The 16,769-nt window shown below is 34.1% G+C and overlaps 2 protein-coding genes across 3 annotated transcripts in view; one reads left to right on the forward strand and one right to left on the reverse strand.

The window, feature by feature from the left end:
• Positions 1–293: 293 nt before the first annotated feature.
• On the reverse strand, positions 294–3,112 carry Ids (iduronate 2-sulfatase). The gene is made up of 4 exons (XM_089631705.1): positions 2,894–3,112; positions 2,278–2,764; positions 1,498–1,773; positions 294–1,082 (listed from the first exon to the last, which is right to left on the reverse strand). The coding sequence occupies exons 1-4, from the start codon at positions 3,110–3,112 to the stop codon at positions 472–474; spliced, it is 1,593 nt and encodes a 530-aa protein (XP_089487831.1). The 3' UTR covers positions 294–471.
• The window catches only part of LOC149423660 (breast carcinoma-amplified sequence 3 homolog), a 58,373-nt gene continuing 44,617 nt past the window's right edge, over positions 3,014–16,769 (forward strand). The window contains exons 1-5 of one of the 2 annotated variants that reach the window (XM_089631704.1): positions 3,014–3,483; positions 3,799–4,285; positions 6,058–6,322; positions 13,591–13,784; positions 14,837–15,109. In XM_089631704.1, coding sequence (XP_089487830.1) covers positions 3,815–4,285; positions 6,058–6,322; positions 13,591–13,784; positions 14,837–15,109 — 1,203 coding nt within the window. In that variant the 5' untranslated portion in view covers positions 3,014–3,483; positions 3,799–3,814. The remainder of the gene's footprint in view (positions 3,484–3,798; positions 4,286–6,057; positions 6,323–13,590; positions 13,785–14,836; positions 15,110–16,769) is intronic. The other variant, XM_089631703.1, reaches the window with a different exon arrangement.

The following is a 16,769-nucleotide window of genomic DNA, read 5'->3' on the forward strand; positions in this document are numbered from 1 at the left end:
GAAAAAAATCACGAAAAAAACACAAAAAAATATTCACACCCGTTACTCGTCACACCTAAAATGTGTAACTCCTCCAACAAAAACAGCATTCGCCCAGCGACAATTTTCTTATTAGTTCCCAAGATGTTCAATTCACTCAATATAGATACCAGAAAATCGGAAACTATCAATTCAAATATATTAATAAGAGGGCAACATCATGCGCACTAAATAAAAAATAAAACATTATTAGGTATTCAAGGTCGATGTTATTATTATTATATTTTGATTTGGTACGGGAGTAGTAGGTTCTTACTTACGTATTTTTTTACCTAACATGCAAAAATTGAACTAGAGACTAGATTCATTTTTATTATTATTTATGATTTGTAATTAGTTATTAGACTTATTAGATAGCATTACAGAGCCCACGCCACGTTCCCAAAACTGTTATTACAGCCGTTAGCAAGTTAGATAAGTTCCATTTTTTCTTCAGTTGGCTCTCCAGCCGCTTCGTAATTTTTCACTCAAATTTTCAACAACGCCTATCAATTCCTTACGATCTGACAAGTTCATATTTTCTTCTTCGTCGATAAGGTGGTCGTAAAGTTCCCTAGCATGGACGATATTCCAATTGGCTTCAAACGTAGTATGGTTAAAATCTACCCATTCCGTGTATCGATGGCGTTCCGTTCTGACTGTGTATCCCATGATTCTAATTTGATTCAGCCGAGGTTTGTCGCTGTTTTTCTTTGGAATTAATCCAGGGCGCGGGTATTGACTAAAAGCAGCATGATTCCAAACAAATCCATCTTTTCCAGCTGCTGCATCATAAATGAGAGGAACAAGGCTAAATCCTTCAGAACAAAGCATTGTCTTTCCGTTTTCAGGACATTGTGGAAACTTTTCCGTAGCTCCCGAAAGCTCTGCCAAAGTAGGAAAAAGGTCAATTAACTCAACAATCTTTTCTGTCATTTTAGATTGAGTTTTTATAGCGTGTTTACGATCTGTCAGCCCTGGCACATGGATGATTAATGGGACCTTTAATGCCACGTCAAAATTGCTGTATTTCGCCCACTCTCCGTGTTCGCCAAGAGACCAGCCTGAAACAAGAACGAGAAATAAATTAAATAAATTGTTTGAAATATACCTATATTTTTTTAATAAATATCATTGAGCCAGGCCTGGTAAAAACGGTACAACTAGTGCCATCTGCATGTCGTAGTTCATAATTTTAAATCAAAAAAAGCTAGACAAGGGTATCAAATTGTTTTATAGCTATCACATAGGTGGCAGTAACGCACGCAGTTTCAATGTACAAAACACAAATCATAATTTTTTTTTAATTTCGTCAATAAAACATAAATGGAACCATTTTTATAGATATCATAAAAAATATTTATGATAAATTATTTAAAAACCGTAAGTAAATTAATACGTTAATGATAATTATTATGGCAGCAATAAACTGGTGTCTGCAGTCAGCTAGCGTAAATATTTCATTACAAAAAACCTTACCGTGATCACTAGTAAACACAACTATGGTGTTGCTGAAGTCTATTTCATTTAGAATGGTTCCAATAAGATCATCAATGTATGTGAGAGCTGAATAATAGCTCTGTTTGACTTTCAAGGTCCATTTTGCAGGCAGTGTCCCAAATGGAAAGGGAATATTTAATTTATGAATGTCATGTCGCTTTCTGACATCAGTCCATGGATTCCAAGCAACTGCGGGCAATCCGTACGGATAAAAAGGATCGTAGGGTAAGGTCATGTTGCTCAATGGATAGAAATCTACAAAATAAAAAGGAAAATTTTATTTTATTACACTCACACAAATAGTGTTCCTCATTTACAAAATGATTCATTTGAAAGGGCGTGTTTTATGGTAACCCTAATTGGGGTATGTTATATGAGCTTATAGTAATAATACTCTAGTAATAGTACTCTAAAGTTATGAGGCTGAAGGGAGCGGGGAAGGGGAGGAGAACAGGAACATGAAGGTTAAAAAGTAATTGATTATTCAGATCTGATCATCAAACATTACTAAAGCCACTTTACACCTTTCGATTCTGAATGGTGGTCGTTTGTCAGGGCGAGACTGGGTACCTACCACTCTGGTGTGATGTTTATTTCAGATAGTATTAAAACTATTTTAATATTATCAAGAGTTGTCGTAATTAAAGGCAACTTTAAAAAAGGAGATATAAAAACCCTGCTGGTTAGTTAATAGCTGATTTAAAAATTCTATTTTCTGTACAAAGTGATTAATAGTTTATTGAAAGGGGTAAGACTTACCCAAGTACTGCTTTGGAAATCTCAAAGGTATGTGTGGCTTGTGAAAGCCAACAGCCATAAAATATGGTTGTTTGTGCAATGCTTGTTTATGTTGTTTTAATATCTCTACTGCTCTTTCTGCAATTTGAATGTCTGGGAGAGTTCCTTCTGGTTGGAATTCTTTCACAACTGGGCAGATTAGATTGTCTTCCAAAAAACCAGTGGTTTCATCAATACAAGTTTTAGAATCCTTGTAAATCTGTGTTGAGGGGTGATAAGGTTCATCTGACCAGCTGTAGGGAAAATCATCTGTAAAATTCGAACTCTTTCCAGGATGGAACACTTTTCCAATGCTGTAGGATTTATATCCCAGCTCCTTAAAATATTGTGGCAAAGTTGTATAATTTCCCACAGTGTCACGCCAGTAGCTGTAAAAGTCGTATAAATGCAACGAGTCTGGCCGTCTTCCTGTTAAAAATGAATTTCTACTCGGGCCACAAAGCGATTGCTAAAAAGAGAAAATAATTTCACAGTAATCAAACAATCCAAAAGTTATAAGTTAGTTGTTATTATAAACAGGAACTAGGTTGGGTAAGTATTCAAATTATCATAAAAATGTCAGGTGAATATTGCTCACTTGCGCGAATGCGTTTTTGAATAGGACGCTGTTTGCCGCCAGAGCGCCGATGTTTGGAGTCTGCGCAATGGCGTCTCCCCAATCCGCCAACAGAGGTCTCAGGTCATCAACAACCAGAATCAAAATATTTTCTTTGTTATATACGCTGCTCCCCATTTTCACAGCGAGAGCTGTGAAAAATATTATATTTATTAGTTTATATAATTTTAAGTTTTTCATTGTTGTGCAATAATTCTGGCGATGATTCAGTTATGTATTTTTGCGTTCATCAGCTGATCTTTGTTTTCGATAGTGATAGGTATTTTAGATTTTGTCTGGACTGACAACAGTATTTGCTCGCGTATTACGTCTTGTTAAGTTAAAACCACTTCGTACGCGACTCGGGCTAAGTGAAATTATATCGAAACATACGTATTTTATAATCAAATCGTTTAAATTCAATGATTACGGTGTGAGAGACTATTTTACCACAACAAAATTACATTTTATGTCAAGAGTGACGTCATTTTTGTATCTGTCAGTAAAAATGACGCAGTTGCGTTTGAGCTGAAAAAAATGTTTTCATCATGAAAGTGTTCAAAAAGTTGAAGGTAAAGTGTATGTTTTAGCTTTAGAACCTAATTTATGTGTCTCATTACGTTTTTCCAACAATAATTCGTCACTCGAAACCAAATAATGGATTCTGGCGTTTGTTTTTAGTAGCAGTTCTTTGTCCTTCATGGTAGCTATTTCTGTTGACTAATGTATGCACACAGAATGTGTCTATGTAGGTATATTACGTCAATAGTCGTAACATAAATACCTGCAGTTTATACCCATTTTCATATTACAACCTTGCATTTTATGGATAAGATTTACGTTTTGCTTTTGTTTTGCTAATTGCTCAAATGTGTGTCAATGTGCAGATACCAGTAAAGCATAATGTCTGCGGAGTCGCCCCGTCGGTCGCGGGTAGGAGGGCCCCTGGTGGTGCTCCCCCAGCCTCCAAGCGACCGCAGCCTCATGGAGGCCGTGTCGGGCTTCATCAGTGACGTGACCCTCGCCACTACGCCGGGCCTCGAGGCCAAGGACGTCATTCAGTGGGCTAGGTTCGAGAGCGCTGACATCGACGAGCCGCGCTCAGAGTCCGATGGGGACGGGGACATCCTGCCGCTGCTGCTGGTGGTGGGTTACGGCTCCGGGGTGCAGGTGTGGGTAATCCAGCCCGGCGGGGAGGCGCAGGAGGTGCTCTCCTGGCGCCAGGGGGCCGTGCGGGTCCTGCGCATCCTGCCCAACCCGGGACCCGGAGACCTATATGCCACCAAGCGACCTCTGGTTGCCCTCTGTGATTCCGCTGGCCCCGGGGTTCCCTACTGTTCCCTCAGTTTCATCTCCTTGGCTACTGGAGATCAGGTAAATCGCAATTATTTTATATAGTGAAAACATTAACTTACAATTTTTCATGTACAATTATTCAAGTATTTTGTGTTGTGGAATTTTTCAGACATAGGTCAACATTTATATAGTAATACATTAAAAAAACAACCCTTAGCAGATATAAGATAAAGTACTGCGACATTTTTTGATTGGCAATGTGTTTTATTATCAATGCAATTTGTTTCCATAAAAATGTTTATTGTTTATGAATAATATTATTGTATGTGAAACATAAACATTGTTATCTCCGTCTGTGAAGTTTATCTCACAATAAACTTCACGTCAGCTCACGTCACTGTTAGGAATGTGTCCCAACAAAAGGCATAAGAGAGAAAGACATTGTGTCTAATTATATTATCTCTCCTAGTGTTATTATATCTCCTAGACTCTTTGACTTTCCCCACACGATAATACAAGTTTATACAAGCGTGTATAGATAGACAAGGTTCAAATAGTTTTTTTAAATTAAATTTTTAGTAAATATGAATAACTTAGAAGAGTCTCAACCATCTGGAGCCAGCATTTAATAAAATTATTATCAGTGTTGACATCTGTAAATCTATATATTATCAGTGTTGACATCTGTAAATCTATATATTATCAGTGTTGACATCTGTAAATCTATATATTTAATGTTTATTAAATTTAATATTCAAACAAACACTACCCAGACTGCAAGCATTCATAAATGAAATGATAAATATCCATGCTAATATATGTTTCCATTTCCATTGCGATGGGAGTCTAACCATCGAACTTGACAGTTTTTCTATGGAGGCCAAATTTTGTAAAACCCTAAAGGCACAGAAAAAGCGATCTATCACGGCGGGCAGAGAATTGCACAGAGATTGCTACCTGCTACAGGAGTTCGCATTCTGTGTTACCGAGCCTCTATGCAAATCAAGTACTTAATTTTAACCCTTTTGACATCAGCCATTTTTCATTCAAAAACAAAAATGCATTATAAATTTTCACAACGTATTTTTTTGATGACAAAGATTATTCGTGTACTTCTTGTCTTACAATGATTCCTGTGTCATTGCCTTTTATAAATATGATACTACAGTATCATATTATGAACTAGAATAGAGTGCAAATGTGGATCTATAGAGTTTTTCTAATTCTTATTTTTATCGTAATCTCACGAGTCCAAACCATTTCACAGCCTCTGAGATTTGTAACTCAAATACCGATTATCATTTATTACATCAGAAGTCTGAAGTAGAGTGGCTGACCTGATTGTTAAATCTGTAGAAAATTATATTTTGAACAAGAATCCCTTCAAATTTAGAAAAAAAGAAAAGTATATTATTAACTGATAATTTTAAAAAGGCCTTAAAAACATGAAGTTTTTGCTAAATATAAATTTGGCTACACCTTGGCTATATCCTTGGAAGAAACAACCATGACATAGTATTTATTAGTTATTTTTAACTATTACTTTTAGCTTAAAGGGCTCTTAATATTTCACAAAAATTCCTTTACAAAGATTAGCTAAGTATTGTTAAAGAGTTAACAGACAGAGTTGTGTGGCAGTCCATTCTCCGTCAGCCCCTGCGGAGATTTTTGTTTTGCTCCACACAGGAGGCCCTGAGGAAAATAATTCCCCTCAGGAAAACGGTATGAAGTAGGTAGGAATCTGATGGTCAGTGTGTCTAGGAGTGACAGGCGTATGAATCCAGTGTGTGATGTGTCCATCATCATAAGTTTGTTAATAATTAATACATTACTTTTAACATTATTTCAAGGTTAAAAGCATAAAGTTCAAGACCCCCATCCTGGACGTGCTGGCCAACAAGCGCTCCATCGTGGTGTCGTTTGCGGAACGCCTGGCCGTTTTTGACGCCTGCGCGCTGGAAGACCGGCTCACTGTGACCACCTGCTACCCGGCACCCTGCCCCTTCGGGAGCGCCGTGCCCACCCCCTGCAACCCTGTAGCGCTCGGGGACCGCTGGCTGGCCTACGCCGAGAGGAGACTGTCACCCACCAAGAGGAGCAATGGGGGTTGCGAAGGTAGGGACTAAAACACATATATAGTTTGACACGGATTTTCCCTGGTGTTGTACGAAGAAGCGCTGTTAAAAACAAAAGCTAGGGAACTATTAATAAATCATGCCCTTTTTGCACACGTGACAAGAGATATGCTTACATATACATAGCCTAGACCGCTGGACAAGTGGATAAATCAAATATTTAGATCTTTATGCGAAGTAACAATATTTGCGTTGACCTAGAAATCCTAAAAAGAAAAAGTAGATGACGCCACAGCTAACACAAATAGGTATGCAAATTTCGTCAAGCTCGAATTATGAGAGTTATTGTTTGTTCATACAAACAGATCTCTGTTTTATAGTAAAGACAATCTCACACAATATAATCATCATCATTACGTGGCATACTATACTAATGACATCTGCGATTTATACTTTGCCAGCTCTAAGTTCATCTTTTGTTCTGTGAAGTCAACAAAGTAGATTTCTTTAATCTACTTTGTTTACATTATTATTACAGTATTCAAGGCCCTAATTATATATTACTAAACAATTCAGTACTCAATAGGCTAATGATACAAATTGCATTTGCGACAATCTATTGCATTTTCCTCTCAGCAGTCCTTCCCTCATAGCCAAATAAATCATTAACAAGTCTTCTAATTGCTATAAAAGTTGCTAATTAATTATTTTATTAGAAAAAAAAATTTAAGGTTAGAATGAATGGAATTCTTTGGATGAAGATATTCAACATTTAAATTCATCTTACTATTATGTGGGTGCTATAATACTATTAATAACTTTGCAATGACATTGCATTTAGCTTAGTTTTAATTGGGAACTGATTTATGTGAGTACATATTTCCATTAACTTGGCAGTAGTGTATTAGTTTGTTTTTATATCCCACTAACCCAATTTTGGGAGATATTCTCTTCACAGACAAGAAACAATGGTAGAGTCTTTTTGGGAGATATATATCCCAGCCCAAATACTCCTAACCCTCTGGGGCCAGTGAGACTATGACATCCCTAATTGGGGTATGTTATGAGGCTGAAGGTAGTGAGAAGAGGAAGGTGGAGAAGTACTTGACTATTCAAATCTGCTCACCAAACATGGCCAAAACCGTTTTAAACAATGTTTCAATTCTTACACCAGGGCGATACTGAGAATATTTTCCACTCTGGTGACAAATAAAATCCATTACCAAAAAAATTGGAAATATTTCATCAAAAACATTTAGCATTTGAAAAATATTTGTCCATTTTTGCAAATTTTTAAATACAGATTTTTTTTTTCAAAAGAAGCAAACAATTTGACTTGACATTTTAAATAAATTAAATAAAAATACTTTGTTTTAAGTCACTTTATTGATATATTTTATTGTCTACCGGTTTCGGTACCTCCGTAGCATCATCAGAATAGTTATAAAAATTATTCTATTAAATACAGAAGTACACATATTATTAAAAAAGAAAGAGACAGTATACTAGAGTGGAACAGTGCGTCAGTTGTGGGAGAGAGGTTGGGGAAGGGAATGTGGGATAAGTGAAGTAATGGGGAACATACTTCGAATTGGGCTGACAGTTAAATTTAATTGGTTATTAATGATTTCAATGCAATGAAAATCATTAACCTTTTCTATGCGTCATTAATTTGTATCACTTCGTTCACATGCGGGGCTATTTATTATCAATCTAATTTATGACTTTAAACAATAATCACGCATGGATTTTAAAATTTGTTTTAAAAAATACGTCGCTTATGTCTTGAATTATCTTTTCAAGTATAAATAAACAATCCGAACATCAATGGGGCTTGATAAAAATTCGAAGTATATATTCATAATGTAACTGATATGGTTTGCCCGGGCGGCCATGTTTATTTCAAGGTTAACGATACACATGATTATAAACATGCCGGAGTAGAGCTCTTCAACTGTGGTGCGATGTAAGTGGTTGATTTATGGGTGCGATGTCGCGTTTGACTGGATACATGAAATATTGACACACTTAAAAAGGTTCATATAATAAAAAATAACTACACTTAAATTTACAAAAATAATGAAATAATTTTTCTGTTATTATGTCACCGTAAATATGTATCACTCAATATATTTTTTTATCGTGATTTTGAAACAGTTCTCAACGCATAACGGCAGAATCATGGCTTTCATGTATTTCAGCAGCTTCGCAATTATTATCGACATCAAATGTCCTGAAAGAATCCAGTTCAAGGTATGCTGGATGGTATTTAAGTCACTTAACGGAATGGCTCCGGCTTATTTATCAGAATTGTGTATTCCAGAAGATTCCAACTCCCGACAATCAACCCTTAGGTCAGCAACGTCATCAGCTATCGGAAGGTTGAAGGAACCAAAGCGCACACCAGATACTAAGTTCGGTGAGCGTGCTTTTGCCGTGTCAGGACCTAAAGCCTGGAATGGACTGCCACATGATTTGAGAATGATCGCAGACTCGACAGAATTTAGGTCTAAACTTAAAACGCACCTTTTCAGACAGTCGTATCCATAATTTCAGAAACCTAAACTTTCACAGTTGACGGCAATTTAAATTTAAATTAACAAAATGTAAAAAATACTAAAAATAAAATAAAATAAATAAAAATAATAATTAAAAATAAATAAATAAAAACGATAACAATTTGTAGGCTTTTAAGACAGTTAAAATACATTTAAATTAAAATAAAAAAAACTATAGCAGACTTAAGATCATGCGACGATCAGTGTTTTTTGATATAGTGTCCTCTGCGTGCAGTTCTATCTTTTATAAGCATAAACTTTTTAATATAAGTGTGTTTGTTGGAAGTGACTTGCCAGGTAAGTATGTTTTGGTATCATTTCTAAATAACAAAGGTAGATCCTAGGAAATAAATTGTACAACGCCCTTGAGGTGATTTTTCACAAAAACGGCGCTCTACAAATTATCCAATTATTATTATTATTATTATTATTATCACTGTCACTAATTTCAAAATCTGAATCTATTTCTAAAGTAGCACCAAATATTTCTTCGTCATTAAGACCACGACCCGACATTTTGTATTTTGGCAATAAAAATACTTTCAAGAATTGATAAAAAGTCAAACTTGTACAACTTTACACTTGATTTTTCACTATAAAAAAGTTTTAACCACGTATCTTTATTTGAAAATAATCTAACACTGACGAAATTTTATATTTCTTCAATAGTTTGAATGAATGTATGTAACTGAACTTATTTTAAAATATGATAAATCAGATTTAATGTACACTGTAATTAAAATAGTTCATATCCACGAAAAAGCAAACAATAATTCGATAAAACAATGTAATCTACACGGCGAGCGTCTCTGTTTGAGAATCTTATAAAATGCGCCTGCGCAATAACGTGTGTAAAGACGCGGGAAGAATTCAAACTGATTCATTTTTCGCTCTGAGTTGGAAGATCCCTTCAAATCTTTGTATCGATGATTAGGATACGTATTATGGATAAATATCGTAAGATGTCAGTAGTGTAAAGATGTGAGATTTTTTAGGAGTATAAGTTTTACCGTGCTCAAGCGTGTTTCATACCCATAACGCCGAAGAAACTTTGCGTCGCACAGATGTGCCACCCGCGTACAGGGCATGTACAGTGCGTCGCAGGCGTGCGTCTCCCGCAGAGAAAAGGTTAATAACCAAGACACTAGAAGTCCAGTACATTGCAAAATGTTAGAGGTTTTAGGAGTAAACAACAAATTAATTATTACTAGACGTCATATCACACCATGTAGCCTGGACATGTAGACTTTATATCATTGCAAGTTCTCCAATGATAATAATGTGAATTTAATTGAAATTTCAAAGTGAGTCAGAAGGCATTAACAGTTTATTACACTCTCTGTGTTTTCTTTAATAGAATATTAAGCTGGTAGGAAAATAGTAAACTTTATTAGACCTTTACTAGACTGATAAGCAATTGTGCAAGCGATAAACACTAATTAAACATTTAATGGAATCACTTGGTTAATTTACTCTCAGATTAATTAATAGAGTATTAAATTGTTTCTACTGGGTTTCTGTTTGATTAAAAGAGAACTGCTACTTTATTTTATGACGTTAATTAAACATTATTTATGAAAGCTTTGAATCAAGTTTTAGTTTGCCAGCACTATCTAGAAATAATCTGGATAGATTTTAGGAATACATAATAGACACCTTCACTGTTTTTTTATGCTGTCTATAATACGTATATGATAAAAGAAGGAAGAAAGAGTACCTAATTATATATTTATTTGGAATGTAGTAGATGTGTTAAACTGCACGGAATATGAAGTATGTTATTATAGTCGTAAGAAGGCTATAATAACATACCTCAATCACAATAATCAATGTCAGGAATGATAATATTCTTCTGCATGGCTCCTATATCATATTTTACAACACCTAAACTATTAACTTCAGATATCTTATAGTGTTAGCTAACATATGTATTATTTTATTAAAAATTATTATTTCTTATCCATAAGTATCATTGAATCGCTGACAGCCCTGAATTGTTAATGCCAAGTTGCGATGCCTACTCAGCTAATCCAAGTACAATTAATTTTATGGGTAACAATAAACTCTCTACTGACTATTATCATAGACACCTCATACTTTGACTTATGACAGTCTTATACAAGCCTAGTATAAATTAGTTGAACTATTGTTACACTGGTATATATTTCTTTTGAATTATGCATTGTCTTACTGCACTTATATTATTAACTGCATCACTTGCAATAGTGTTTTTGTGCACACATTAATTGTTCTTTAATTTATTGCTATTATTATCCTGTTTACCACTGTACGCTTTTAATTCGATTATCACTGTATTGTAAAAGCCATTTTATGGCGTTTGAATTAATAAATAAATTTCATATATTTTTTGACATTAGTTTTTTGTATCTGTTTAATTTGACACTATGTTGCATGGACAAATTAAAAGCTTTCTAATATATGATATTTGCCTGTTGAACGTCGTAGTAGGACAAAGTCAAAATACCCCTAACTCTTTGCGAGAAAAAATTACTTCCATACTGTCAAAAAAATATTTTTATACTAATATATGAACTTGTTTCATTATTTGTACTTAAACCTAAATAATGTATTCACGTCAGGGGGTCCGTGTTTCCAGGAGTGACAGACGTATGAATCCATTCCTCCCACTGCGGTTGACCTCTCCGGCACGACTCTCTCGACTCATCGCCTTGCACCGCAGCGGGAGGAATGGATTCATACGTCTGTCACTCTTAGACACACTGATCCCCAGACAGGGTATGCCGTCTACACGAAAAACAACAATCAAAAGGTGCTTTCAAAGAAATAATTACCTTTATACTACTTTGAAAACACAAAAATTTTCAAATCTTGTGACGCCATTTTACATGAATGAATTTTGACATTTACAGCCAAATTATTTCGTAAGCTGTCATAGAGGCAATATACTACAATAAAATATTTTACAATGTAATAATAATTTTATATATAAGTTGTACCATAATGTTTTATGTAATTCTAAAACCATTAATGAATTTTGACAACCTAAGTATCAAAAATATTGTTTTCCAAGTTAGAAGGGAAAAGCGTACATTACATTACCTCAGCAATTTATATTATTTCAGCAATTTATTTCTTTACTTCTCACTTGAACAACAATAAAACAAACATTATTTTTTGCTTCAAATCATTTATGAATAATCCAATCAATTTTCAGATCAGTGCATTTCTATAATAAATGGAGAATGCATAGTATTCAAGGTCACCTTGCGAACTCGTATAATATTAATTATACAAGTATGTAAATATATTATATATTGCGTCTACTCTATAAGTCCCTGTGATCTTGGACTTGGTAACATTAACGCACTTTTACTGTTCCATTATTAACCAGAATAATTAATCCATGAAATGTTATTATTCATTATAGATATAAAATTATTGGGCCGTAAAAGTTCTTAATAAAACTGATAGAAGTCAATTAAATATTGAAAGTATTTACAATATAAACAGGATGATGAAAAGATCTATAAAAATTTCATCATATTTTTTTAAATAAAAATGTGTCACTATTTTAACAGGTGAATAAAGGATGTTTTTGTTTACTTTGGTAAATAAATATTATTGTGATAAAAATGATACACATTTTAAAACAGCAACGACCTAATTCCATAGCTTCTCAAATTTTTTTGTTTGTTATGATAAGCCTTGTTTATCAAAAGAAATTATTGATAAGGTTGGGTTGTTTTAACGATTTGAACAATTCATCAAATTTAAAAATTAATATTCATGTTCTTTTAATGTGATATAGATTTATCAGTTTCCCGCTTGTACCATGAGTTTCCAGATACAGTGTATTATCATTTACGTGTCAACTCATATTTTTAGGGGCTGTTTCTCTGTTTTATTAGGATTCCAACTCTGAACAGGAAATCTTGATGATTTGAAATCCTTGAAATTATGATGATTTTCACATCAATGAAATTGATTATCTGCTCAGAAACGCCTACAAGTCAGTTCTTTCAGTTTATCTAAGTTCCAATTAGGATTTATCCCTTATTAATATTAATTTTGTGTTTAACCTTCCAGCAGGCGCGCTGTCGTAAAATTTACGACAGACGCGCCTTATAGCTTCCCCCACTCTTACCACTTAGTCGTAAGCATCAAGCTTCGAGATATGCTAGAGTCAAATGTCAATCATTTACCGCAGTATATAAGTGTTGAATTACGGGATCAAAGTGAATTACGGTCGGGCATTTGAACCGATAACAGAAGAAGAAAATAGAAGCTTTCCAAAACGCGGTGTTTGTTGGTTATGTGCACTGGATAAGTAAAAATCCTCAGCATCAATGAAGTGTTGCCGTTGTTAGTCCTTTACATGCAAGAACCATTCTTCAGATGAGGTGGTTTGTAAAAATTGTAAGGAAGAGAATTTTGATTCTGACTAAATAAGTAGATAAAATATTTGTTTTGAAGTATTAACATGTTTAGAGTGTTACTTCGTTTTTTTTTTGAGAAAGTTTTTTTTTTTAAGTGCTGCCTATTATCATTTTTCATAACCTTAAAGAAATTCCCTAACATTTGTATATAGAAAACCCCACTTACATGAAGAAAACTCGATGACGTAAAATTTACGACAAGCGCCCGCTCAAGGGAAATTTCTTAACGCGCCCGCTGAAAGGTTAATTAAATAATTTTCAATGATATTGTAGAGATGTTATGATAATATTGTTTAAATATGTTATTAAAAAGCGACAAATTATTGTTTCAGGCGAGGGTGTTGCCAGCTACACAGCCACTGTGCTACATGCGGCCAAGTCTCTGGGCAAGGGTCTCCGGGGCCTGGGGGAGAGCGTGGCCAGCAGTCTCGGGGGCGGGCGGGGAGCCGGGGGTCTCTCGCAGTCCCCCTCCCCGCCCAACTCGGAGCAGCTTCAGCCTGGGATCATAACCATCATTGATATCGAGGTAGATAGCACTGCTAAATAATCCAAACATTTTATGTCCTTTTCTTTATTAAATCATTATAATTACAATTGAGTATATTAGCGTAAAGAACTCAGTTTGGTTCTACAAACCTATATTTCTAGAACTAGTATAGAGAGGTTTACAGGACAAAAACTAGAGTCCATGTCAGCAATCATTGACAACTAGTGATATTTTTCATGCTGGAAGGCTAAGATTGAACATTTAAATTATTGTAGCTGAAAATAATAATTTTTTTGGGCCATGCTATTGGTTTTAGTGAATTTGCTAAAGATTCATGAATTCGTTATGCAATATAGTTTTAGTATTATTAATACTCTGTCATCATAATAATATGCCTGTCTACTTAAAATCGAACCCAAGGAAAAAAAAACATATTTTGTGGTTTCTATTGGTAAATAGCAGAAAAAATATACTTTTATCCTTGCGACAAAAAGGAATGTGAGTGAAAAATATTAAGGCTTAAAAAAACATATCAGATCAACAAACACTGATTTTGAAAAATAAGTTTTATTATGTATAATAATAATATTTGGCTGATTTATATAGCATTTTCGTGAAAAATCACCTCAAGTGGGCATTGTATAATTATAATAAATTGACATTTAAAATCGATTAAAACCGTAAGAGACATACACCCTGTGATTGGTCTACCTCATGGGTCGGTCGTCCGCATGCTTTAGAATCTGGATGATTTTGTGCAAAGTTGCGCTGCATGGTCGCTGCATACGAGTTACCACCGTGATATACAAATTATATCAAAGGAATTCTCGTTTTTTGGAAATCATGTTAAATATTTAAATTCTGATTTATTGATTTCATACCCACCCGAGTGGGATTGATTTAACTGTTAACGGATAAAACTGAGCTTTGAAAAAAGCAAACTTTGAAAATTATTTTAATTATGAAATCGACATTTGTAAACAAATAAAATAAAAAAATTGCTATTTTAATTAGAAGGTGAACTTACATTAAAAAAATTACTGGAGTTCCTTATTACAACATTTATAATTTTTAAATGTTTTCAATTCCAGGCCCTCAATTCTGGTGAAGATGAGGACCAGGAATCCATGGAAGACAGCTCCTCGAGCGCCATAACAGAGGCCGTGGTGGCTCACTTTGTGGCGCACTCTGAGCCCATCATGGCGCTGAAGTTTGACGCCAGTGGCATGATTCTCGTCACTGCCGACAAGCGGGGCCACGACTTCCACGTGTTCCGCATCCACCCGCACCCCAGCGGGCCCACGTTGGCCTCCGTGCATCACCTCTACATTCTACACAGGGGTGATACTACGGCTAAAGTACAGGTAAGAATAATTATTTTAACTTTTGTGTTTCATGATAAAAATTGTAACGCAGAAGGAAAATTGCATTTTCTTTTTAATTTCTACCCGGCTTAGAAATTTTATAAACAGAAAGAATGGGGGATGGGAAGGTGTAAGGATAAAATAACACTGAGATATCCTGAATATTCAGACCTGGTCACTAAATATTTAACAAATATTTAATTTCTAATGATAATAATAATTAATTGGATAATTTTTAGCACCGTTTTTGTGGAAAATCACCTCAAGGCTGCATTTATTTATTTATTAACGGACTACTGTCTAATTATACAATTACACTATAATCATGTTTCTTCTACTTTACTTTTTAAACAATCCTTTTGAAAAAATTTAGCTAAATTTTCAGTCAGTGTTCAAGTTCAGCATTTTAATTATTGTTGTTACCATAATAATAATAATACATGACAACATTTAAAAAAATAACTTATATCATTGATGTTTCAAATTCCTGTAATATTCAAAAATCTGTTTCTGAAAAAACAAGAAAATACACCGATTTAGAAAATGATATAAAAATAATTTGGCATTCTCAGACTATAAAAATATTACGATTTGTTATTTTGGCTACTGGCATATACCTAGCTCTCTCATTCAAAATTCAGGCGTATTAGATCTGTCAAAGAATTTATATATAAAAATGCAAAAATCAGTCATTTTAAATAAATGTAGGATTACAAAAGATTTTTTAAATATTTATATTGAGGGATCAGTAAGATTTATAGGTCCAGTTAGGAGTTCTACCGATCCAAACCCTCTGATATGAAAATATCTGGAGTCGGTGAATTATTTTCCCATTTGATCTCTGGTGATTTGACGTGTTGTTCTTGTATTATTTTGTATTTATTATGCTTATATAGTGCACTTGCATAATGTGGATTGACTAGATGATCATTTGTGGAAAAGTGTGTGGAAGGGTTTAGTTTTTCCTGTGGGGAAGATTTAACCCAGACATAAATTCACAAAAAATATGTATGTATATAATAATAATAATATTTGGATGATTTGTATAGCGCCGTTTTTGTGCATATATATATATGATTATTACGTATATATACCTATTATTATGGTAACAACAATAATAATTATTATTTTGAATTAATATTTCTATTTTTGATACTGACAATTTGTGGTCGAATATCGTAATAATGATGTATTAAAACAATTTATAACTTTTTTTATTTTTTTGACCTTTACCTAATGGTCAAAAAATAAAATAAGTGGTCAAAAGTTCTAAATTGTTTTAATACATCATCATTATGGAATTCGACCACAAATTGTCAGTATTTTATGAAAAAACACATCTGCCCTGATGATGGACACTGTAACGCTGTCCGAAATGTTGGCTAAAGAGAGAGGTATTGCAACACGGCATAATATCCCAAAAATAAACCACTATAAGTGAAAAAAGTTTTAAATTGTTTAAAAATTTTTATTTAGTTGATTATTATAATTTGGATGCACTCACCAAAGTTATACATACTGTCGTAATAATAAATTGACAGTAAAATCTTTTTATTACTGTGATTTTATGATATTATGAAAGTTGTTAGACTGTTGTACAGTAGAACTTCGTTAATTCGAAATCCAGCGGACATCAAAAATCAAATTTCGAATTAACAAA

The sequence above is a fragment of the Hesperophylax consimilis genome, chromosome 5, assembly GCF_061612785.1.
Source record: "Hesperophylax consimilis isolate HC1 chromosome 5, BYU_Hcon_1.0, whole genome shotgun sequence".
Classification (NCBI taxonomy): Eukaryota; Metazoa; Arthropoda; class Insecta; order Trichoptera; family Limnephilidae; genus Hesperophylax; species Hesperophylax consimilis.

Excerpts from the sequence above, each read along its gene's own strand:
- Ids (XM_089631705.1), bottom strand. The coding sequence starts at position 3,112 with ATGAAAAACTTAAAATTATATAAACTAATAAATATAATATTTTTCACA. Across the intron at positions 2,765-2,893 it reads TCAAAAACGCATTCGCGCAA|CAATCGCTTTGTGGCCCGAG; the intron begins GTGAGCAATATT and ends TTCTCTTTTTAG. Across the intron at positions 1,083-1,497 it reads TGTGTTTACTAGTGATCACG|GCTGGTCTCTTGGCGAACAC; the intron begins GTAAGGTTTTTT and ends TTCTTGTTTCAG.